Source organism: Narcine bancroftii, chromosome 5 (assembly GCF_036971445.1).
Source record: "Narcine bancroftii isolate sNarBan1 chromosome 5, sNarBan1.hap1, whole genome shotgun sequence".
Lineage (NCBI taxonomy): Eukaryota > Metazoa > Chordata > Chondrichthyes > Torpediniformes > Narcinidae > Narcine > Narcine bancroftii.
In genome coordinates this window covers 121630441-121655009 of record NC_091473.1, presented here as the reverse complement: position 1 = coordinate 121655009, position 24569 = coordinate 121630441, and the positions used below count along the sequence as shown (strand labels likewise).

General features: G+C 43.8%; 1 protein-coding gene across 1 annotated transcript in view; it reads left to right on the top strand.

The window, feature by feature from the left end:
• Nucleotides 1-24569, top strand: part of kncn (kinocilin) — a 108892-nt gene that overhangs the window by 57667 nt on the left and 26656 nt on the right. Inside the window, exon 2 of the mRNA XM_069936355.1 lies at nt 23290-23358. Coding sequence (XP_069792456.1) covers nt 23290-23358 — 69 coding nt within the window. The remainder of the gene's footprint in view (nt 1-23289; nt 23359-24569) is intronic.

Genomic DNA, 24569 nt, shown 5'->3' with positions numbered 1-24569 from the left:
ATTGAACACAATACTCTTCATGTGGTCTCACCAGAGATTTGTAGAGTTGCAACATGACATATCAACTCTTGAACTCAATCCCCCCATTAATGAAGCTCAGCATGCAACTATCCTATCAACCTGCACAGCAACCTTGAGGCATGTATGGATTTGAACCCCAAGATCTCTCTGTTCCTCCACACTGTTAAGTACCCAAATGTGTGTATGTGTTTTTTTTAATGCTGGAACTATAAATGAGACAGACGTGAAGAAAGTCTAAATCACATATATCTTTTCTATTTTATTCTTTTTGACTACACTGACCGAACGCACAAATGTCACACCTAACTTCAGCTCCAATTAGAACCACAACCAACCTTTCCCCCCACACTAGACCCAGCCTATCCTTTCAACCACAATTCAAATTTAGTGGTAAATGCATGGTAGACCTGTTCTGTGTGTTGAGACTGATAACTGCTCAAATCTTGCTGATTAATGTCAGCATTATTCCAGCTTGTACTTTGCAGCAAGTTATGTCCTAATGAAGACTAGAATAAAAACATCATTAAGCTAATAATGTGATATAAGGTGACAAAGCCCATGTTATTGGATGCAGAACGCTGCAATCTTTGAATGATAAGTTGAAGGTGCAACATATGGGAGCCAGCATATAATGTGCAAGGGTGATTAAGTCAATTTATGTCACTTCACAGCCCTCCTCACAATGCAATTAGGACACATTAAAAACAGCATAGATACTCATTGACCATCTATAATAGATGCTACACAAGTAATTGCTACGAACATAGATTATTTCCCTTCTGGCCAGCAATTAAATTTGAAAAGTCTCATCTCCTTATTGCTGCTCTCACCTTTGCTTGACTTCTAAAGGCTCTCCTTGGGAGGAATTATTGCTTTCAAGACCATTTTTCTTCTCCAGCACTGCAACCACAAGGCCTAGCACCATAGTGCATGGGGCTTTGGGAACATTGTGAATCCTTTCCATGATCCAAGTCACCTAATCAGGGTATACCTAAAGCATTAATTTCCCTCCCCACTCCTCTACCCACCCCCCCCCCCCCCCCACCCATCAACATGATCCACCAAGATCATTTTCTGAAGAGGGAGCGCAAAATCACTGAGGACCCCCTCCACCCCTCGCTCTGCCTTTTTCAGCTGCACTTGTCAGGGAAGAGATACAGGAATATTAGAGCCAGCACCACCAGGCTGAGGAGCAGCTTCTGCCCACAGACAGTGAGAATGCTGAGCAACCAAAAGGAACTGCTCACACAAGCCATCCGAGTCTCTCACATTCATAAAGGAATATTTATTTATCTGTAGACATAAATACTTGTCCTGCATATGTATTGTTCTTCTCAATGTGAATTATGTCTGGCTGTGTGTCTGAGTGTTTTGGACCGACGACTGGAGATCATTGTTTCATTGGGTTGCACTTGTGTAATCAGATGATAATAAACTTGATTTGACTTGACTTGACTTGACCTTGGGTCTTTGGGGACTTCCAGCAAATTTCAGGCAAGATTGTTTTCTTATACATTGACATTTTTCAAGTAAATATTGATATGATCAGATACTGACAGAGGATTCACTGTCATAACAATATTGCAATTTCTAGACCCTGAAAGGTGATAGAGAATGAATGTATTGCCCATAAAGGGCCAATATTTGTGGTAAAATCTCTTTCACTCTATTTCTTGGCACTTAACCACCCCATTCCTAAAATGTTGCAAAGAAGCAACTTCCCAGTGATTGAGAGCTGGAAACTGTCCATTATACTTCATTTCTATGCCTAATACAGTAACCATGCTCATTGGCTCCTGTGTGACTAATTTGGCTTATTTGGTCCATTCTCTACATTATTTTTTTAAAAATCTGTTTTAATAGCACGATAACAGGCCCTTCTGGCCCATAAGCCCATGCTATCCAAATACACCCATGTAACCAATTAACCACTCCATGCTCTTTTAATCACTGGTTTCAGGAACATTATACCATTTTAATTCAGTGGCACTTGGTATTAAAGCGACAATAAAGGCTAACTGACTCACTGACTGTCTGAAACCGGAGCACCCGGAGGAAACCCATGCAGACATAGGGACAACACACAAACCCCTTATAGAACCCATGTCGCTGTCACTGTAATAAATTGCGATAGCTGCTACACTAACCATGCCACCCTTAATGCTGACCCATTCATGTTTAAGTCAACCAAATTGTCTGACTGATGGAAGTGTTCAGACAGAGTTCACAGTACCTTAAATGACAACTTAAACTTTTTCATCCTGCCTTTGCAGCCTTATTTCAGGCTGCGAAGAGACATATACAAGAACCAATGCCAGGTTTCTTTGGCCATTCTTCCACTTAAATGATGTCTATGTAAGGCACAAGGGGGAGTAGGCTGAAAACATCTCTGCCTTCACACTGGTTATATTGTGGTGTCCGACCCACTTGAGATGCAAACTATTATGTTCTTTTTGGGAAGTTCCTGGGTAATGGAAATTAATGGATATAGTTATGGTACAGGCCCTTTGGTTCCAATGTTGTGCAGACCTAATAACCTACTCTAATAATTGCCCAATATTTCTCTATTGAGTAACTTCATTTGCGTATATCTATCTAATAGTCTATTAAATGATGCCATTGAACTTGCCTCCACCACTGTTGCCAGTATTGCATTCTGGGTACCCATCACTCTGTGAGAAACTTATCTCTTGCATTCCCCCAGTACTTATTCACAAGCACCTTAAATTTATGCCCCTTTGTGTTATTCATTTCAGCTTTGGGTAAAAGGCTCTGCGCATCCACATAATCAGGTCACCCTTCATCCTCTGTTGCTCCAAGGAGAAAAGACCAAGTTCACTCAACCTTTATTCATAAGGCATATTCTCCAATCCTTGTAAATCTTCTCTGCACTCTCTCCATAGCATCCACATTCCTTCTGTAGTGAGGTGACCCGAAGTGAACACAATATTCCAAGTGGGGTTTAACTAAGGTCTTTTAGCTGCAACATTACCTCATGTCTCTTGAAAGTGATCCTACACCATAAACCTTCTTAACAAGACTATCAATCTGCACAACTGTTTTGAGCATCCTATTGACATGGACCCCAAGATATTTCAGCTCTTCCACACTGCACAGAGACCTCACATTAACATTTTGTTCTGCCTTCATATTTGAGCTACCAAATTAAACCACTCCACAATTTTTTAGATTAAACTCCATCTGCCACCTCAGACTAGCTCTACATCCTATCAATGCCCCTTGTTAACCTCAGACTATGCACAACACCACCAACCTTTGTGTCATCTGCAGATGTATGAATTCACCCCTCCACTTCCTCATCCAGTTCATTTATAAAAATTACAAAAATGAGAGGCCCCTGAATAGATTCCTGTGGAACTCCACTGGTTACTGACCTCTGTGCAGAATACAATCCATCTCAGAATCAGAATTTATTGTGATGGACGTATCATGAAATTTGTTGTTTTGTGACCACATTACAGGAGCAAATATTCATTATAGGTGCAAATATTAAAGGTATAAATTACATTTAAAAGTAAATAAATTAGTGCAAAAAGAAGAGAAAGTGAGATAGTGTCTGTTGGTCAGTCTCCGTTCAGAAACCTGATGGCAGAAGGGAAGAAGCTGTTTATATGCTGCTGGGTGTTTGTCTTCAGGCTCCTGTACCTCCTTCCTGTTAGTAGCAGTGTGAAGAGGGCATGGCCTGGGTGGTAGAAGTCCTTGAGGTTAGAGGTTGCTTTCTTAAAACATTTCCTCTTGTAGATGTCTTCGATGGGTGAAGAATGATGCCTTTGATGGCAATGGACAAGTTCACAACTGTCTGAAGTCTTTTCTGTCCTATACATTGGCATACTGGTCCTCCATTCCAGACAGTGATGCAACCAGTCCAAATGCTCTCCACGTTACACCTGTAGCATATTTGGTGACATACCAAATCTCCTGCTGCTGGTGAGCCTTCTTCATGATTGAATCAACACAGAGGCCCCAGGATAGATCTTCAGAGATGTTGACATCCAGAAATTTGAAGTTCTTACCCCCTTCATCAACAACCTTCCTCTGCCTTCTTTGGGCAAGCCAATTTTTTATCCATAAAGTCAAGTCTCCTTGGCATCTGGAACCTTATTAAATACTTTATTGAAATCTATATACACTATATCCACCTCTCTAGCTTCATCAATATGCTTATTTACATCCTCAAAGAATTCAATTAGGTTCTTGACAAAGCCATAACAATTCCTAATCATATTATGCCTCTCTAAATGCTTGTCAATCTTGTCTCTCAGGAACTTCTCCAACAGCTTGACCGCTACTAGATGCACTAGACTATAATTTCCTGGGATACCTGGATCTCTACTCCCTTTGAATGGGGAACAACATTTACAACCTCCAATATTCCAATACTTCTCCTGTCCCCAGTGACGATGCGAATATCATCGCCAGTGGCTCAGCACCTCCTCCCTCGCTTCCTTCAGTAGCCTTGGGTAAATCCCATAATGTGACTGAATATTGTATAACAAACAAAACAATGTTGGAAAATGTGCTGGAAAAGAAAAGGGAATTAATCGTGAAAAAATGTTGGCAAAGTGGTTGTAATTTCTCTTTATCAGGCTGAAAAGGAGAGAAAGCTGCATGTTACATGAGCTGTTGAGTTAATTTTTAAGAGAGAGATATCATATTTTAAATAATACAAGGCTCTAAGTACAAAACCTTGCCATGGAATGGATTGATTTCCACTTTAAGTTTGGCTATAATTATAGCCAGTAAACAAGAAGCCAGGTGAACCCTTGAGCGGTAAGATAATACTTACTCAATGTAAAACTTTTATAAGGGCCAGTCTTCCACACCAAATGAGTGTTGCTGACCCAAACCACGTGAGCAGCATTGCTACTGAAGGCATGAGATTTCAGTGCTTGACTCGGGATCTGGTAGGAATTTGAACTGAGAAGTGAATGAATGGTATTAGTCTCAACCAGTTCCACTGCCTCCGGGTGACATGCTCAGCCATATCTATCGTGGCAGGCTGCATCATTTTGGGAATCTCCAGTTATTGTGGAGCTGATGCAGTGGGTGGCATCTTTCTTGGTGCAGGTGCATTAGGTAGGTACAATAGTCTTCATTCGCATTTTATTCTGCTGTTGTAAGGTCTTGGAATCAATTTTTCAACTCTCTTCTGAGTCTAGATCTGGGGTCAATGTTAATACACTTTCAGATAAAAATGTTTTAGCTGAGCTATCTCCCTTAAAGGAAGTGGAAATGTTCAGTCTTTGCAAATTATCTCATGAGTTTAAACAGCTCTACCCTAGAAGAGAAATCCTGAAGAAATATTTGCCTAGAAATTGGATTTGAGAAAATGCATATGTGCTTGTGATTTATGTCAAAGTAACACCCAGCATCTATACTGAGCATGTTTTTCAACACTTAATATAGAATGTTACAGCACCGTATAGTCCCTTCTGCCCACTATGTTGTGCTGACCTATATAAACTAAACCTTACAAATTTGACTCCATAACCCTCTATTTTTCTTGCATCTATGTGCCTGTCTAAAAGTCTTTTGAATGTCCCTATTGTACCACCATCCCTGGCAATGCATTCCAGGCATCCACTACTCCCAGTGTTTTAAAAAAACCTACCCAGACGTCTCTAGCCACTTTCAGGTGTATTCTCTACCAAGAACGCGTCTGCAGAAACGGATTCAGACCTTTGGAATGGTCGTTCAGGTGGCAGTGCTAAAAGCACAACACTGGCCATCTGAAAGGGACAACTGCACGGAAGGTGTCTCAGAATGCAATCCAGCTCCTGTCCCTTCAGGCTGTCAGGGTTGGGGCGGCGGGCTGTCAGAGCTGGGGCAGCCTGCGCGGGCTGTCAACACTGGGGTGGCTGGTGCAGGCTGTCAGAGTTGGGCCTGCTGGCACGGGATGTCCCCAAACTGATCCCACTGCCCCACTCTCTCCCCATAGCCCCATGTCGGTCCCCACACTGATCCCACTGCTCTGCTCTCTCCCCTCAGCCCCATGCTCTCCTCACAGCCCTGTATCAGTCCCCACACTGATCCCACTACTCCGTGCCGGCCGCCCCACAGTGTGGGGACTGATGCAGGGCAGTGGGGAGAGCATGGGGCAATGGGATCAGTGTGGAGATCGACATGGGGCTGTGGGGAGTGAGAGTGGAAGTGGGATCAGTATGGGGGCAGCCCGTGCCAGCTGCCCCTGCCCTGATGTCCCGCTCCGGGGGGCAGGGGCAGCTGGGAGGGGGGCTGTCAGGCGCTCGCCAGGTGATTGTCATCCCCTCAGCAGCCGCTTTCTGGCGGCTGCATTCAGATGCCAGGGGGGACCTTGTGCTCTGGTGATTATCCCTCCTGGAGGAGGGCTACAAAGTTCGCCTCATATGCGCCTCTTACACTTTCAAGTGGCCTCCCGACAGCTGCATATGGGTATAATATGCAGCTTTACATCGGGGGATTTTGGGCACCTGAAAGTGCCTACAGCTTGGACGAATGTCCTCTGGTATTTGCTACTCTTGCACTGGGTAAAGGTGGTGGCTTTCCACCCTATTTGTGCCTCTTATAATCTTGGTGATCACCTCGTTCCAAACAGAAAAAAGGCCAAGATTTGGTAATCTAGCCTCATAAATGATGCTTTTCAATCTAGGGAACATCCTGGTAATTCTCCTCTGCACCTTTACTTCCAGTAAAGAGGTGTCCAGAACTGGACACAATATTCCAAGTGTGTTCTAACCAGATTTTTATAGAGCTGCAACTTCTAATGATGTTTAGTCCATCAGGAAAATGGGCTCGTCTATACTACTCTGATTCATCCGACCAGTATCATTATTACTGTCATGGTTTGTGCACATTAGTGCAGCATCAATGAGCACAATATATTTGAGGACAAAATCATAGAATGATAGAACATTTATGCCAGAGAAAGAGCCAGTTCAGCCCATCATCCCTGCAACTTAATTCCACCTTGTAGTACTGGGCCCAGAAACCTGCCATAGCTCTTTAAAGACACATTCTCACTCAGTCAAATGCTGCCTCGATACAGAGCCTGGTGACTCTCACCTCCTCCCCATTCAAGATCATAAAGAAACCTCTTAAACACCACCAATCCATTTCCTACAGGTTAGCATATGAATGTAGTCATGCAGACAGGTTCTACTAACAACCAAGGATTTTTGATCGACATGGACAAGGAGGCCAAGGGACCTCTTTCATGTTATAGATCTCTGTAAGGACACACTTTTGTTTTATACCAAAAGTATACGCAGTCCTCTTTCTAGCATTAATATTGCATTTTGGAGTAAAGCCAATTTGAATTGAAACCTTATTTTGTTCTAACTTGCAACAATTAAATGGGATGATAATGATAATGAATTTATTTCAAATCTACATATGCACCAGCATTCTTGCTGTTGCAGCTTAATGTACTTTGTAAAAAAAATCCACTAAACAACTAAAAAAAAACTATATGCTAAATAATTGAAAATAGATAGATAATAAATATTCAATTGGATTGATGGGAATGAAATAGAATGTAGACTGAGCATTTCAGCATTTTCTGTTTATGTCAAATTGAATAATTTTGCACAGTGTTGGTCCCTTACTTTTCAATTCACCTACTTTCTTTCTCCAGGAATTGTGGTATTCAGAATGCTGTGATTTAACCCTTGGATTACTGGATGTAATGCAAGGTTAATGTTGCGGCAGTTAAGTTACCACTCGCATCGGAATAGAATGCTGATTGTAATTTTAGGATTTATTTCAACGCTTTTGATATCATTTAAAAAGCTTGGAATTCCTTGGAATTCCCTGGAACATCCAGTAATCCAAGGGTTAAATCACAGCATTCTGAATACTGAATGTGATCACAGTTGGAAAAGATGTTGGAAAATGAAAAGTAATTAATGAGGGAAAAAGTTAATAAAGCGAGTGTGATTTAAGGCTTTATTGGGGCATCTGTCATTACTTGTTTTGGATTAAATTAGACTTATAATTCAGCCATTCCTTGCAGCAAAGACATGGAATGAAGGTTGGAATAGAATTAAACAGAAAGCTCAGTCTAAAAATTACTAATGTGAAATGGTAGCTTGATTTCTGCTTCACAGTTGCTACTAGACCTACCAAGCATTTCAGCATTTTATCTTTATAGTTAACAGAATAATTTTGTTCCATACTAGATGTTGATTATGAATTATTCTGATGTGAGCAACCTACAAAATCTTGCCATTCCCCTAGGATTGACATTTCCTATTCCATCAGCAAAATATTGAAAAAAAATCTGCTTTTGTGTGCATTGATGAATTCAGTTGCAATGTTCTTCAAAGGATTAGGCTATCGTTTTTGCAGTTGTAAGCTGTCTAGCATGGTCGGCTTTTCATTCTTGGGAATAAATTGCAATTTATTCATTGGTGATTTTACAAGTTCGCAGATTAAGCAATTTTGTCAATTAACTTTGTTCTTATACTCATCTGGGATCATGCCAAACATTGTCTCAAAGTAATTTGGTTAATAGTCACTCATAATTTAAATTGTCTGGATGTGAACTGGATTTAAAGCCAGTTCATAGTTCACAGAATGAGTAGAGGGATAGTTTTCCTCTGGCAAGTGCATCAGTGACCCAAAGTCAAAGATTTAAAATAATTGAGAACTAAAGGGAAATGAAGATAAAAATAGAAGGACAATGAAGCCAGATATGGAATACCTGAAAGGGGAGAGGAGTCCAATTAAACAGACATCTCAGAAGGCAATTAGACGGTGAAAGTGAATCTGAGGATTGTGGTTAAGTACTGGAGTTGTGTTTAAAGACCTAGTTCAATCCCACCATGGCTTGGGGAATTTAAACTTGACTGTTGAAATAAATCAGTTATTTAAAAAAAAAGATGTGGTAACCACTAAGCTATTGTATTTGCATTAAATTCCATTGAGTTCAGGGAAGGAAATCTGCGATCCCCACTCAGTCAAGACTATATATGACTCCAGATCCAGCAATGTAGTGAACTCTTAACTGCTTTTGCACTTCAAAGTCATTTAGGGTTGGGCATAAATATCAGTAATACTAACATCCCTTGAAGCAGTACAGTACTCCATAGAGTGACCAGCAAGGTCTATATCAGCGAACATTTAAAAAAATTTACACTAACCATTTATGGCGTGGACACAGGCCATCTCAGCCCTACAAGTCCACACCAGTTCACTCAAACAACTCTGCTAACTCCCCTCACCTATTCTCCACCCATAACCCTCTAACCCTCTCTAATCCATGTATATATCCAGCCTCCTCTTAAATGAAAGAATTGACTCAGCCTCAACTATTTCCTCCGGAAGATTATTCTATTCAGACACCACTCTCTGAGTAAAGAAGCATCGTCTAATGTTTCCCCAAAAATTTTGCCCCCTTACCTTCAACTTCTGTCAACCTCTCCTGCTCTCAGGGGGAAGATTCTATTTGCATCTAGTCTATCTATTCCCTAAACACCTCTATCAAATCCCCTCTCAACCATCTATGTTCCAATGAATAAAGTCCTAACCTCTTCAATCTTTCTCTGTACTCTAGGTATTTTAAGCCAGATAGCATCCTTGTAAATCTTCTCTGTGCCCTCTCCACCTTATCTATTTCCTTTCTATAATTTGGAGACCAGAACTGAACACAATACGCCAAATCTGGCCTCACCAATGCTTTAAACAGTGAGCTCCTATACTCTATGCTATGATTTATGAAGGCTAGCATACCAAATGCTTTCTTAACCACCCTGTCAACATGGGAATCCACCTTCAAGGAACAATGCACCATAACTCCAAGATCTCTTTGTTCTTGTGAATTCCCCAATGTCCTCCCTTTCACTACATATGTCCTATTTTGATTATTTTTACCAAAATAAAGCACCTCACACTTCTCTACATTAAATTCCATCTGCCATCTTTCAGCCCAACTCTCCAGACAAACCAAATCCCTCTGTAATCCCTGGAAACCTTCCTCACTATCCACCACTCCCCCTATTTTCGTATTGTCTGCCTATTTACTTACCCAGTTAACCACCCCATCATCCAAATCATTAATATAAATTATGAACAGGGGACCTACCACCGATCCTTGAGGTACTCCGCTTGTCACAGGCCTCCATCCTGACAGACAGTTGTCCACCGTGACCCTCTGCTGTCTCTCCTCCAGCCACCTCTGAACCCATCTTACTATTTCTCTATTAATCCCTAAATAGTGCTCATATTATATTTCAATAATCATCCTTTAAAGGCAGCTGAACTGCAATTGGAACACATTTTTTTGCATGAGCCATGGTCCTATGGTGGAGTTTTCCAGGAAATTCAGTTGCTTGATTTGAAGTGGGATACATAAAATAATGCAGGGTAGAGAAAATGAATGATGACAGGTTTTTTTCCCCAGGGCAGAGGGAATCTAAATTTAGAGGTATAAATTTGAGAGGGAAAAGATTTAAGAGGGGCCTACCAAAGGGAAATCTTTTACACTCAGAAGGGTAGCGAGGATATGAAATGAGCTGCCAGATGAAACAGTAGAAACATTCTATTTATGGGAACATGGACAAGAAAGATTTAGAAGGATATGGGCTAAATGCAGGCAAATTGGATTGTCTGGTAGGACTTGGTTGGCAGGAAGAAGTTGGTTTGAAGAGCCTGTTCCATGTTGTATGACTCAATGATTCTCTGAATCTATGAATCTATGAGATAAAATTATCAATACCAACTGCCATTCTGTCCATCAATCTCAACCTCATAAACTTGGATTTAGCCTATTAACTATTGAGAATGTTGGAAATAACTCAGCAGGTCAGATACACGATTAACATTTCAGAATAAGGAGTCAGAGTCCTAGAGTTGAGACACACAGGACTGCAGATGCTGGAACATGAAGCAAAGACTATACTGCTGGAAGAATTCAATGGGTCAAACAGGATTTGTGGAAGCAGAGATGAGTCAATGATTCGGATCAAGACCCCGCAACAAGACCGAGAGTATGGAGGGCAAAAAACCAGTGTACAGATATTGGAGGGAAGGGCGAGGTGGAGGCTGATAGGTGGAATTATATGAGGGTGGGGGTGAGGGGGGTGGAGGAAGCAATGATGGGCAGATGGAAGCAGGTGGGGGAGAGTAATGACTTGGTACAAGAGGGAGGGGTGGAAAGAGTGAACAAAAGGAGACAGTGGTCAGGTTGGATTGAAAAGAGTGGGGAAAGAATTTTGGGAAAGTTTGTTACCTCACATTGGAAAATCCCATGTTCGTACCACCTGCTAAGATACCCATTGGGGAATACATGGTGTTCAGCGAGTTTGAGTTTGGCCTCACTATGGCAAAGGAGCAGGTTGGTGTGAAAATAGAAGGGTTGAAATGCCATGCAATTGAAACTCAAGGTGGCTGTTGTGGACAGAGCGCAATTGGTCTGCAAAGAATTGCTGGAGAAATAGCCGGTCTGAGAGGATTCAGGGATAGAAATGGTCAGTAAATGTTTTGGTTCTTAACCCTTTATTAAGACTAAGGTAAAATAAATTAAATTACATACATAAAAGGCAGTAGTAAATGACAAAATTCTGTTGACACTGTGGTTGAAGTAAAATCACAAAATGCTGGAGAGATTCAGGTGGTCAAACAGTGACCTTTATGTAGCAAAGGCAGAGATACATAACGAACATTCCGGGCTTGAGCCCTTCATCAAAGTTAGAGAAAATGCCAGTAAGCGTCAGAACCCTCCAGCCAGATGGCATGAACATTGACTTCACTGCATTCCATCAAACCTGCTTGCCTTTTCTTCCCCCTCGCCCATTTCTTGCCTTTCCAGTTTTTCACCTACACAGCCCTGCCTGCCCTCCCCACTCCAGTGCTTCTTGCCCGTCCCTCCCTTCTCCATCTATCATCTCCTACCCTGCCACCCCCCCCCACCAACTTTTTTGTTGTAACACTCTACGGTATCTCTTCATACTTTGATGAAGGGTTCAACCCCAAAACGTTTCTCCAGCATTTTGTGTTTGTGATAGTACAGATTCTATCACCAATGTGTATATGTACAGATGGTAGTGTAGGATGACCGTGATTGGCTGAGAGTGTAGCCACACCTACTGGCAGGTCTTAAAGGATTGCTCCTAGCCAGACCAGGTCATTCTGGACTGGTCGACCTACTTGTGATATGCTCCAGTCTTTTAGTTAATAAAAGCCTTGGTTTGGATCAACAAGTGTTTGTTTTTTTCGACACATTCTACAGTATTTTTACATAAAAGGCAGTACAGTTCGTGTAGTGGTTATTGCAACGCCTTTACAGCACCTGTGATTGGGACCAGACCTGGGTTCGAATCCCATGCTGTCTCAAGGGAGTTTGTATGAGGGCTTTTCTCTGGGGGTTCCGATTTCCTCCCACCATTCAAAAACTAAGAGTGTAGGTTAATGTGCTGTAAGTTGGGTGGCACGAACTTGTAGGGCTGAATTGTTATGTCTAAATGTAAATTTTTTTAAAATTTAAGGAAAGGGGAAAGAATCTTTGGAAGAGGGCCCAGGTGATAGGACAGAAGGTGTGAGAAGTGGAGAGACAGGTAGAAGAAGAAACCAGTGGGAAGATTGGTGACCAATTCGCTAAATACCTGTGGTCTGTTTGAGGTTCTAAACTTGAACTTCCTCTTGCCAACCATTTCACTCCCTATCCATATCTGTGCTCGGCTCATGCATTGTCAAGGTGAGGCTAAACATAAACTTCAGGAATAACGTATTATACTCCTCTTGGGCCGCCCTAAACCTAACAGCACAGACATTAATTTTTTTTCAATTTTAAATAACCCCCATCCTCATCTGATTCCACTTTTTCCATCTCCTCTTTACTTTACATGATCAATAACCACCCGCAGACACGAAGCAAGCAGTCAAAGGCTTTTCACTGTATTAATCAGAAAACCTTGGCATGCCTCCATATGCTGCTGGATCATGTCAAGGCAGGTATGAGGGAGGAGACTAGGGCTCTTAGCCTTTATTAGGGATCTTACAGAGAGGAACTACAGGGACAGAAGTCGGGCCAGCCTGCCCAGTCCAGTGAGATCATGCCTACAATACGGCGTTCCACCATATTCACTCCTTTTTTGAATAAAGTCCAGCGGGGTGAAGTAGCACTTGTCATGTAGTCCATACAGTTCAAAGGTTCAGCCAATCCGGTGGTTTTATCCAGTGCTGCATTTTTCGCAGCACCAGTTGTGTTGTCAGTTCCTGCGGAACGGTGGCTTGTTCAGCAAGCTGAGTGTTGGAGGGCTGAACTGTGTCTGTGTGAACCAGTTCTGAGAGGGGTGGGGGACTTGTTTGTAGGGGTGGGGGGCAGCAGCCTGAGGGACTGTGAGGGTGGGTTCACTTTGTCGAAGAAGAATAATTTTTCATGTGGGGTGGTGTTAGTTGTAATGCAGAGTAGGGACCTGGTGGTGTGCAGCGCTTCTGGAAGGACCTCTTGCCACTAGGAGATGGACATCCCTTTCAACTTGAGGGCCAAAAGGATTGCCTTCTAGATCATGCCATTCTCCCTTTCTACCTGCTCGTTCCCACAGGGTGGTTATGCCCTCGGAGAGGAAATATTGCTGCTACCCCTCACTCATGAATGAAGGCCCCCGATCACTGTGAATGTAACTGAAGATGGTGCGGAGTGCTTTAATGACTTTGGATGTGGTCATGTCGGGGCAGGGGATGGTGAATGGGAAATGTGAGTACTTGTCCACGATATTCAAGAAATGATTTGTAGATGGGAGGGGCCCCTTGAAGTCCATACTGAGATGTTCAAAAGGGCGAGTGGCCTTGATCAGCTGGGCTCTCTCTGGTCAGTAAAAATGCTGCTTGCATTCTGCACAGACTGAGTAATTGTGAGTTAGCTCCCTGACTTCCTCTGTTGAATAGGGGAGGCTACCTCAGAAACTGGTAGAGCCTTGTGACCCCGGGGTGCCAGAGGCTGTCGTGGAGGGCTTGGAGGTGATTTACTTGTGCCCTAGCGCAGGTTCCCCTGGACAGGGCAATGGGCGGCTCATTGAGCTTGGTGGACAGCTCAATTCTCGATCTCATGATCTTGTCATTTTTAATTTACCCCAGTTGTTTATTATTAAACATGAAAATGAATGGTCTGCTTGCCAAATTGTGCCTCCAGTAATGCACGCCTCCACCATAGCCTGTGCTGTTCTCCACTTGGAATGGGACGAATTCATCAATGCCGAGCATTGCCACCTTTGCAATCTTGTCTTTAATGCCCTCAAAAACCTTATGGGCTCGACCGACGGGTGAAAGGTGGTGGTTTATCCCAGGGGTTGGGCCTTGTCTGCATAATTGGGGATCCACTGGGCATAGTACAAGAAGAATATCCCAGGCACCTTTTTAAAGCCTTGGGGTTCTGGGGCAGAGGAAGTTCCAGAAAGGGCCGCATGCACTTGGAGATGTGAGCAATGACACCATGCTCCACCACGTACCCCAGGATTGCCAGCCGCTTGGTGCTATACATACACTTTTTCTTATTGTACGTGAGGGTGAAGGATTTGGCGGTGACCAGGAGCCCCTGCAGGTTCTCATCATGTTCCTCCTCGCTCCGGTCACAGATGGTGACATTATCCAAATAGGGATAAGTAGCTTTTAGTTTGTTGTGATCCATTTCCATTTGTAACACTGATACCCCATTCGTGAGGCCAAATGGAACACGCAGGAAGTGATAGAGGCAGCTGTTTGCCTCAAATGCCTGTTTTCCAGGCAAATCAGAATTTGGTGGTAAGCTGATTTGAGGTCTATGGTTGAGAGGACCCTGAACTGGGCGATCTCATTCTCTATATTGGCTATGCGGGGGAGAGGGTATGCATCTAATAAAGTGAACCTGTTGATGGTTTGGCTGCAATCTATGACCATCCAATCCGTCTCTCCGCTCTTCACCACCACCACTTGCGCACTCCAGGAGCTGTTACTGGATTCTATTATGCCCTCTCCCAGCAGTCACTCCACTTCTGTTTTTATAAATTCCTTGTCCACGGGGCTGTATCATCTGCTCTTAGTCGAGACTGGTTTGCAGTCCAGGGTGAGGTTTTGGAACAGAAGGGGACAGAGGGTCCCGGAGGATGGCTAAACCGCAGGTCAGGTGCCCTGCACTGCGTTCCAATGTGTGATTGAGCACATTCGGGAGGACAAGCGGGTCCTCCAGGAATTGGTTATTACTGACCGTAAGTGGGAAAATGGGGTCCATCAAATAGCATCAGCACACCATTAAGCTGGCACTGGAAATCCACCCTAGTAATGATGGGTGCACAGAGGTGGGGCATCACCAGCAGTTTGAAGTTTTAATATTTCATGCCCTTTGTGGTTAGGGAGACCGCGCGACATCTACTGATTTCTGTGGAGAGGGATTTGGAGGCTAGTAACACTTCGCACTTGGCTGGAGACACAGTCAGGGAATAACGTTTGGCCGTGCCTGGGTGCATGAAACTCTCTGAGCTTCCTGTTTTGAACAGGCAGCTTGTGGTGTGGCTGTTTACCTCAATGTCCATCATCAATCACCCCAGCTAGTGTAGCCTGCTCTGGTCCAGCACAATGGAAGTCAATGTCAGCTCACTGTCTGAGTTGCTGCTGCTATGTCGTTGGGACGGCTGCTACCAAGATGATCACCCAGGAGATCACGAAGATTGCCGCTTCCATCCTTCTCCAGGAGTCACTCCCTTATGTGATGGGAGATGAGCTCCTCCTGATAGGTCGTGGCAGTCACATCCCAGCACCCGCAGGCTTGCCCCAGCTCCCTCATGGTCCTTATGAAATCATTGACTGACTCACCAGGGCCCTGGAGTCAGGTGCCCAGTTGGTAGCGAGTATACATAGCATTCATTGGGGATCCGTATTGCTGTCACAGTAGGCTCATTGCCTAGTCATACTCTTCACAGTCACGGATTATCTGGTATGCTCGGTGGCACACCACTGCAAAGAGCAGATCATATCGATCGCCATCTGCTGTGATCACATGGCACCTCATGTAGGCCTTCAAGCAATGTAGGCATATATCAAACCTGACGGAGGCCTCTGGTTCCTTTGGATCGCTTTCCAGCTTCTCCAGTCGGATCACCTTGTCCATGGCAAATAACATTCTGATTTATAAATGACCACTCGCAGACACGAAGCAAGTAGACAGTGGCTTTATTTATCAGAAAACCCAGGTGTGCCTCTACATGCTGCTGGCTCATGTCCAAGGCAGGTATGAGGGAGGAGACTAGGTCTATCAGCCTTTATTAGTGATCTTACGAGGAAGGAGCTACAGGGACGGAAGGCGGGCCAGCCTGTCTAGTCCAGCGAGGTCATGCCTGCAGCACCATGTTCCGCCATATCTTGTACTTTACTTTTTTTTTCTCTGTAACTTTTCATTTCTCCCTCCACCCCCCACCCCAACACACACATAATGATTTCTACCTCAACCTCTCTACCCATCTCTCAAACATTCTGTGCTATCACTTTAGGGGCCCACAGCTTCTGCATCCCATTTTATTTGTAATATTACCTATTTTTTAAAAATCCTAATCCTGATAAAGGGTTCAGACCCGTAACATTGACTCTCCATTTTTATTCATAGATGCTGCCTGGCCCTGATGAGATTCTTCAGCAATTGATTGTCTGCTCAAGATTGCCCCCATCTTGACATTTTATTGGAGCAATACTGAGACTGCATAATTGTGTGGTAGCTACAAAGCTTTAGACCAGCAGTCAAAACAAGGGATCATCAAAATGGCCGATAAGATAACTGAGGAAAGAAACTCCCTTTCCTCTGCTGGTGGAAATTAACTGGGGCTCAATGAATTATAGAGGATCCCTGCCATCCATCACACAGCATCTTTCATCTACTACTATCAGGAAGGAAGTACAGGGGCATCAATATCAGGACTGCCAGACTGGAAAATAGATTCTTTCCGCAAGCTGTGAGACCGATCAATGGTTTGCTATGTTGTAACTTCGGTCTATTATAAATGAAACAAGTAAATTATTCTGAAATAGTTATACATATTTATTTTATATTATATTATCATACACTGTGTGTATGGATGTACACACACACACACACACACACACACACACACACACACACACACACACACACACTGCACACACAATATACTGAATATTTTGTGTGTGTGTGTGTGCGTGTGTGTGTGTGTGTGTGTGTGTGCGTGTGTGTGTGTGTGTGTGCGTGTGTGTGCACTGTAGTCTAGAACACTGCTCTGTTTGGCTGTATATGTACAGACAGATGATAATAAACAAACTTGAACTTGATTCCAGCATCTGCAGCTTTTCAGTTGCTCAGTCTTGGCTTGGTCAATACTGCTCTATTGATGCAGCTTTTGTATCATGCCTTACTCTGGAAATATATTTGAAGATATTTTCAAGAATAAGTGGAAATTATTCATAACGTTCCTCAGTCTATCACCTTCATAGGGCCATTGGCCCACTAAAAGCAGACAGTGAACATTCAAATGCACTGCATGTCTGTCTATAAAGTGCTTTCAGTTGTAACTGTCTTCATTCAATTTGTCTGACATTCATTCTATGACTGACGTTCAACAGGTCAGATTTTCTAATTACAACACCAATGAAATGGTTGATTAGGGGTGTTGCTTTGAATAACAAGAGGACTGGAGCTACCAATTAAAGGCGGTAAATGCTACGGTGGCTGATTAGTATACATGTGACTGAGTTGCTGAATAATATATGTTGGTCCTTGATTTACAATTCAAATGAATGATTGAGTGGGTGCAATGAAATGACTGATTAGAGTAGTGAGGCAACAGCTCCATGGGTTAGAGTGGGTGACTAGGGCTGTCATGCTGATTGGTTGTAAAGCATTCGGTGGAATAGCTCTTTGGATACAAGTGCTGCGCCTTGTTTATGAGGTGCAGATTGAATGGTTCTGGCTTGATCAGTGGATGTTTTGGATAAACTAACATAATATTGCACTAGCCGTGCTTAATGTTTCCAGAGGAACTACATTTGCCGCAATTTCTACCGCCTTTAAGAATAATGAAGTGATTAGTTAAACAAGTTCTTCTATTCACACTATTCGGTTGGTTTCTCTTTGCTTTCTGGAGGAGGAAGGATTCTAATCAATTCCTTTAAAAGGGAGAAAAAAGATATTGTGTATTTCTCTTCTTTTCTTTGGCTTGGCTTCGCGGACGAAGATTTATGGAGGGGGTAAAAAGTCCACGTCAGCTGCAGACTCGTTTGTGGCTGACAAGTCCGATGCGGGACAGGCAGACACGATTGCAGCGGTTGCAGGGGAAAATTGGTTGGTTGGGGATGGGTGTTGGGTTTTTCCTCCTTTGCCTTTTGTCAGTGAGGTAGGCTCTGCGGTCTTCTTCAAAGGAGGTTGCTGCCCGCCAAACTGTGAGGCGCCAAGATGCACGGTTTGAGGCGATATCAGCCCACTGGCGGTGGTCAATGTGGCAGGCACCAAGAGATTTCTTTAGGCAGTCCTTGTACCTTTTCTTTGGTGCACCTCTGTCACGGTGGCCAGTGGAGAGCTCGCCATATAACACGATCTTGGGAAGGCGATGGTCCTCCATTCTGGAGATGTGACCCATCCAGCGCAGCTGGATCTTCAGCAGCGTGGACTCGATGCTGTCGACCTCTGCCATCTCGAGTACTTCGACGTTAGGGATGTAAGCGCTCCAATGGATGTTGAGGATGGAGCGGAGACAACGCTGGTGGAAGCGTTCTAGGAGCCGTAGGTGGTGCCGGTAGAGGACCCATGATTCGGAGCCGAACAGGAGTGTGGGTATGACAACGGCTCTGTATACGCTTATCTTTGTGAGGTTTTTCAGTTGGTTGTTTTTCCAGACTCTTTTGTGTAGTCTTCCAAAGGCGCTATTTGCCTTGGCGAGTCTGTTGTCTATCTCATTGTCGATCCTTGCATCTGATGAAATGGTGCAGCCGAGATAGGTAAACTAGTTGACCGTTTTGAGTTTTGTGTGCCCGATGGAGATGTGGGGGGGCTGGTAATCATGGTGGGGAGCTGGCTGATGGAGGACCTCAGTTTTCTTCAGGCTGACTTCCAGGCCAAACATTTTGGCAGTTTCCGCAAAGCAGGACGTCAAGGCATCGTCTGCAAAGAGTAGTTCACGGACGAGTTTCTCTTGTGTCTTGGTGTGAGCTTGCAGGCGCCTCAGATTGAAGAGACTGCCATCCGTGCGGTACCGGATGTAAACAGCGTCTTCATTGTTGGGGTCTTTCATGGCTTGGTTCAGCATCATGCTGAAGAAGATTGAAAAGAGGGTTGGTGCCAGAACACAGAACACACCCCTCTCTGAACCCTTCTCCATTAACAATGGCGTGAAGCAAGGCTGTGTTGTGTATTTCTATGGCATTTTTAACAACTATAGGGCATCAATAAAGCACTTCGGAGCTGGCAAAATACTTTTTGAAACCAAATCATGGTTTCCATGAAGAGAAGTGGGTAGTCAACATGTGCACAGCAAATTCTCATGAACAGTAATATGGCAATGAGCAGATAATGAGTGAGATCATAGGCATTAAATCCCCTGCTTTTCATTAACATGGGATCTTGTTTTGGTGCCTGAGAAGAAGGCAGAGCGAGCTTCACTAACAGCCTCATCAATTGAAAAGGATCTTTGATAACTGGAAATGGTGAACATTTCGCAGATTCAGCGGATGCTGTGTGGTGCTTTTCTTCTTGGGGATGATCCTGTGGTTTGAAGGTAACTGAGGTTGCTAATATGGGAACTACAGATGGAGTAGGAGTGCCTAATGGTGGGGGCAGATGGTCACTTTATGATATAATACACTCCTTCCATTGTAAATGCAAGGTTCCTGTGTGCTTAAAGATTCAAGATTCCTTTATTATCCTGTAATAGCACAGAACGTAATATCACACAAAAGACAAAGGGTCACCACTGGTGTTACCTGGCGCCCCTTACAGTAAAAGAGAAAAAAGCAAAAGAGAGTCCCTGTAGAGTCACTGAATATCTGTGGATACCCCTGGTGCTCGCGCAGCCTTTGCAGCTGGCACAGACTCCTATTTGCAACCCAAACTCCAGACCCAAACCTCCGACATGGTCAGGAAGCCTTCAGCACCTAAGACCATAAGGAGCCCTTCTTGCCTTGAAGGAGGGCTTATTCCTTGAAAAAGAGCTCAGGGCCGAACTGTCGGCTATATATCTTTGTCTCCTATGGATGCTGAAAGTCTGGCTGAGTTCCTCCAGCATTTCAGTGTGTTTTATCTTGGCTCTGATATCTGGTTCCCATGAACTCTCTCCAGCAGCTCTCAGCCCATGCTGTTCGCCTGACCGCCAGTTGCCCACAATCTGTGTGGGTCCCTTGGCTTTTGAACCCCTCGCTTGTTTGCTGCAGTGGTCACCTTCCCAGTAGAAGGTAATCTCCTCTGCTTTACCTTCTTAATGGGAGCTTTTCTCCCCATTTCTGGTACCTTGCAATAATCTGCTGTTCCCCAGGTTCTGCAAATCCCCTTATGTCTGCTGCCGACTCAGGCACCACCATCTTGGGCATATCCCAAATGCCTCTTCTCCACTTTAAACAGTCATAGGTCAAATGGTCCTCAGAATCAGTGTTGATGTCACGGTCTGCCAAGGATCTTTTAGTGCATTCTTGAGTCTGATTTTTTTGTTCTTCTGGTAATCTCTTCTTCCTGTGACAGAACTTGGTGGTCTGGTGCTGGTCATGTGAATGACATCTGCAAAATGGAGATGACTGCAGGTAACTACAACATGGTGAAAGCTGATTCCAGCCTTTGAAAACCATCCCGCTCAATTACACCCAATTCCCCTACCAAACTTGTACTTTTTTGGAAGGTGGGAGAACACCAGAGCACTCAGCACAGGGAGAATGTACAAACACAATGTCCTTACAGACAGCAGCATCATACTCGAACCTGGGTCACTGGCCCTGTAATAGCATTGTGTTAACCACTACGCTAACCATGTTTCAATGTTTGAAGAATGTTGCAAAGAAGCATTGGTGGTCGGATTCCAGTTCCTTGAGGTACCTTCGGTAGGTGCCTGTCCTGCTGCCCTGAATGCAATGGGTTTTGTACCAGCTCCAAGGTCTTTATGTTTTCGTCAACCCACCCAAAGGCTGACATATTGAAGAGGGTCATGAACTTTGGAGGCAAAGACAGGCAGTGAATTTCTAGTTTAAGATAAAGATTGAGTTTATTGTCGCGTGTCTCAAGGCACAGTGAGAAAGTTCATTCTGTGTGCAATCCTGGTGTTCAACCCAGATATCTTCTTTGGCTTGGCTTCGCGGATGAAGATTTATGGAGGGGGTAAAAAAAGTCCACGTCAGCTGCAGGCTCGTTTGTGGCTGACCAGTCCGATGCGGGACAGGCAGACACGATTGCAGCGGTTGCAAGGGAAAATTGGTTGGTTGGGGTTGGGTGTTGGGTTTTTCCTCCTTTGCCTTTTGTCAGTGAGGTGGGCTCTGCGGTCTTCTTCAAAGGAGGCTGCTGCCCGCCAAACTGTGAGGCGCCAAGATGCACGGTTTGAGGCGTTATCAGCCCACTGGCGGTGGTCAATGTGGCAGGCACCAAGAGATTTCTTTAGGCAGTCCTTGTACCTTTTCTTTGGTGCACCTCTGTCACGGTGGCCAGTGGAGAGCTCGCCATATAATACGATCTTGGGAAGGCGATGGTCCTCCATTCTGGAGACGTGACCCATCCAGCGCAGCTGGATCTTCAGCAGCGTGGACTCGATGCTGTCGACCTCTGCCATCTCGAGTACCTCGACGTTAGGGGTGTGAGCGCTCCAATGGATGTTGAGGATGGAGCGGAGACAACGCTGGTGGAAGCGTTCTAGGAGCCGTAGGTGGTGCCGGTAGAGGACCCATGATTCGGAGCCGAACAGGAGTGTGGGTATGACAACGGCTCTGTATACGCTTATCTTTGTGAGGTTTTTCAGTTGGTTGTTTTTCCAGACTCTTTTGTGTAGTCTTCCAAAGGCGCTATTTGCCTTGGCGAGTCTGTTGTCTATCTCATTGTCGATCCTTGCATCTGATGAAATGGTGCAGCCGAGATAGGTAAACTGGTTGACCGTTTTGAGTTTTGTGTGCCCGATGGAGATGTGGGGGGGCTGGTAGTCATGGTGGGGAGCTGGCTGATGGAGGACCTCAGTTTTCTTCAGGCTGACTTCCAGGCCAAACATTTTGGCAGTTTCCGCAAAGCAGGACGTCAAGCGCTGAAGAGCTGGCTCTGAATGGGCAACTAAAGCGGCATCATCTGCAAAGAGTAGTTCACGGACAAGTTTCTCTTGTGTCTTGGTGTGAGCTTGCAGGCGCCTCAGATTGAAGAGACTGCCATCCGTGCGGTACCGGATGTAAACAGCGTCTTCATTGTTGGGGTCTTTCATGGCTTGGTTCAGCATCATGCTGAAGAAGATTGAAAAGAGGGTTGGTGCGAGAACACAGCCTTGCTTCACGAAAACCAACAAGGTCGGGTCAGATACAGCAATGAGCTCTCTGAACCCAACCCAGATATAGTACAATAATAAATACACAGTGTGCTGAATTACCATTTCAATGGGTTAAAGCAGAATAAAGACAACATGATTTTTACTAATGTGAGGTTTGTTCAGGATAACAGTAGGAAAGAAACTGTCTATGAGTTTCATGCTGTGTGTTCTCACACTTATCAATCTTCTTATCCATGGGTGGGGCTGAAGAGAATGTAGCTATGTGAAGTGATTCTTGTTATATGTTGGGTGCTTTTCCAAGGCAGCGGGAAGTGTATGTAAGGGGAGGGGATTTGTGTGACAGTCTGAGCTGCAGTCACCACCTCTGCAGTTTATTGTGGGTTTGGGTGGTGCAGTTTCCGTATCACTCATTGATGTATTCTGACAGGATACATTAGATTGTGCATCTGCAGAAGTTGTTGAGGGATGCAGATGATGTGCCATATTTCCCCAGGCTTCTGGTGTGCTTTCTTGGCTGTCGAATTTGATCTACAACTCCAGTAAATAGTCTTAAAAAAATCCAAGCACAGGACTCTGCAAGAAATGAAATTGTATTAATGATGAGGCAGAAGGGTTGAGGATTCATGCGACTAAGTGAAGGAAAGGAAAAGAGGATACTGCTCTGTGCTCACCTTTTACTTAAGTTAAATAAAACTTTTGCAACGACGTTCCCCAATATTTTTCCAGCATGTACCTACATCAGGGACACCAGGTGTTAAATTAACATGACTTGCTGAAGGTTATTACAAGAACACACTTTTTAAATTTGCACAATTAATCTAGCAGTATCTTTATTCTCCAGGTCTGATCATTTCCATATTTCCCTTTATCCGGACATGGATGGAGTACAATCGTGTTCTACCATTTCTGGGTAAGATGCATAGAACAGCTGCAGCATTGTATTCTCATATTCTCAATCATTAGAATGTTCTGACTGGCAGTCGGGAATTCTTGCTTAAGATTTTGTTATTGGCGCTAGAGCACCTTGCATGATGTATCTCGTTTGAAAATCAGTCTCATTGATATCATCATATGGTCTGCTCCAAAATATTTCTTTCTTGGTTTTATTTGTCTTTGCACTTGACTGTAAATAATTAACTAAATGCAAACAGTGGTAATTTCCTAGATACAAGATTGTAAATCTTAAAATAAAGCAATAAAGTTCATCATTAAAGAAGTCAGTAGGTTCGAAGGGGAGATTCAACTGGACTTGCGTTACCGGGAGAGGCTAAATAGGTTGGGTCTTTATTTCCTGAAGTGAATGACAGGTATACTGTATAAAATCATGAGTGGCATGGAGAAAGTGAATACCATAGACTTCATCCCAGTGTAAATTATTCTAGAACTAAAAGACATACATTTAAGGTTAGATGAGATCAATTTAAGAAACTTTTTCACATAGGATGCTCAGAATTTTTAATTTTTTTAAAATTTAGACGTACAGCATGGAAACAGGCCACTTCGGCCCACCGGTCCATGCTGCCCAGTTTACACTCCATTAACTTATATCCTCGGTACGAATCTACAATGAGTTGTCAGAGGAAACTCGGGTACAGTTATTACTTTTGAGAGATATTTGGCAGACATGTGAATAAAAAGGGCTTCAAAGGATATGGATCAAATCTAGGCAAAAAGGACCTGTCCGGAATGTCAACTTGGTCAGCATGGTTATTGGAATAAAGATCGAGCTGCAATCTCTGATTCTAAATGCACTGCTTGAAATTGCTTTTAAATAATGTCCATGACTACAAGCTGTTTTATTACTGAACTCTACAAGCTTTTGAAAACAAAAATTATATCATTTGCTTTCAAGAATAGACAGTGTTAGTGCTGCTCGCTCAGACTTTCAATTTGGCTCATGACCTAGGGTTTTTTTAATGTGATCTCATGAGTCCTTATTTGCATTTCTGCCAGGTTTCCTTCCACATCCTAAAGATGTGCTGGTAGGTTATTTAGCAAGTAAATTATACCTCCCTGTAGGCCAGAGGTAAGGAGCTCAAAGGAATAATGATTGGCAGATGAAACAAGCCCAAGTCAGTGGAGTTCAAAGGGAAGGAGTGAGTCATACCTGCTGAAAGTAGC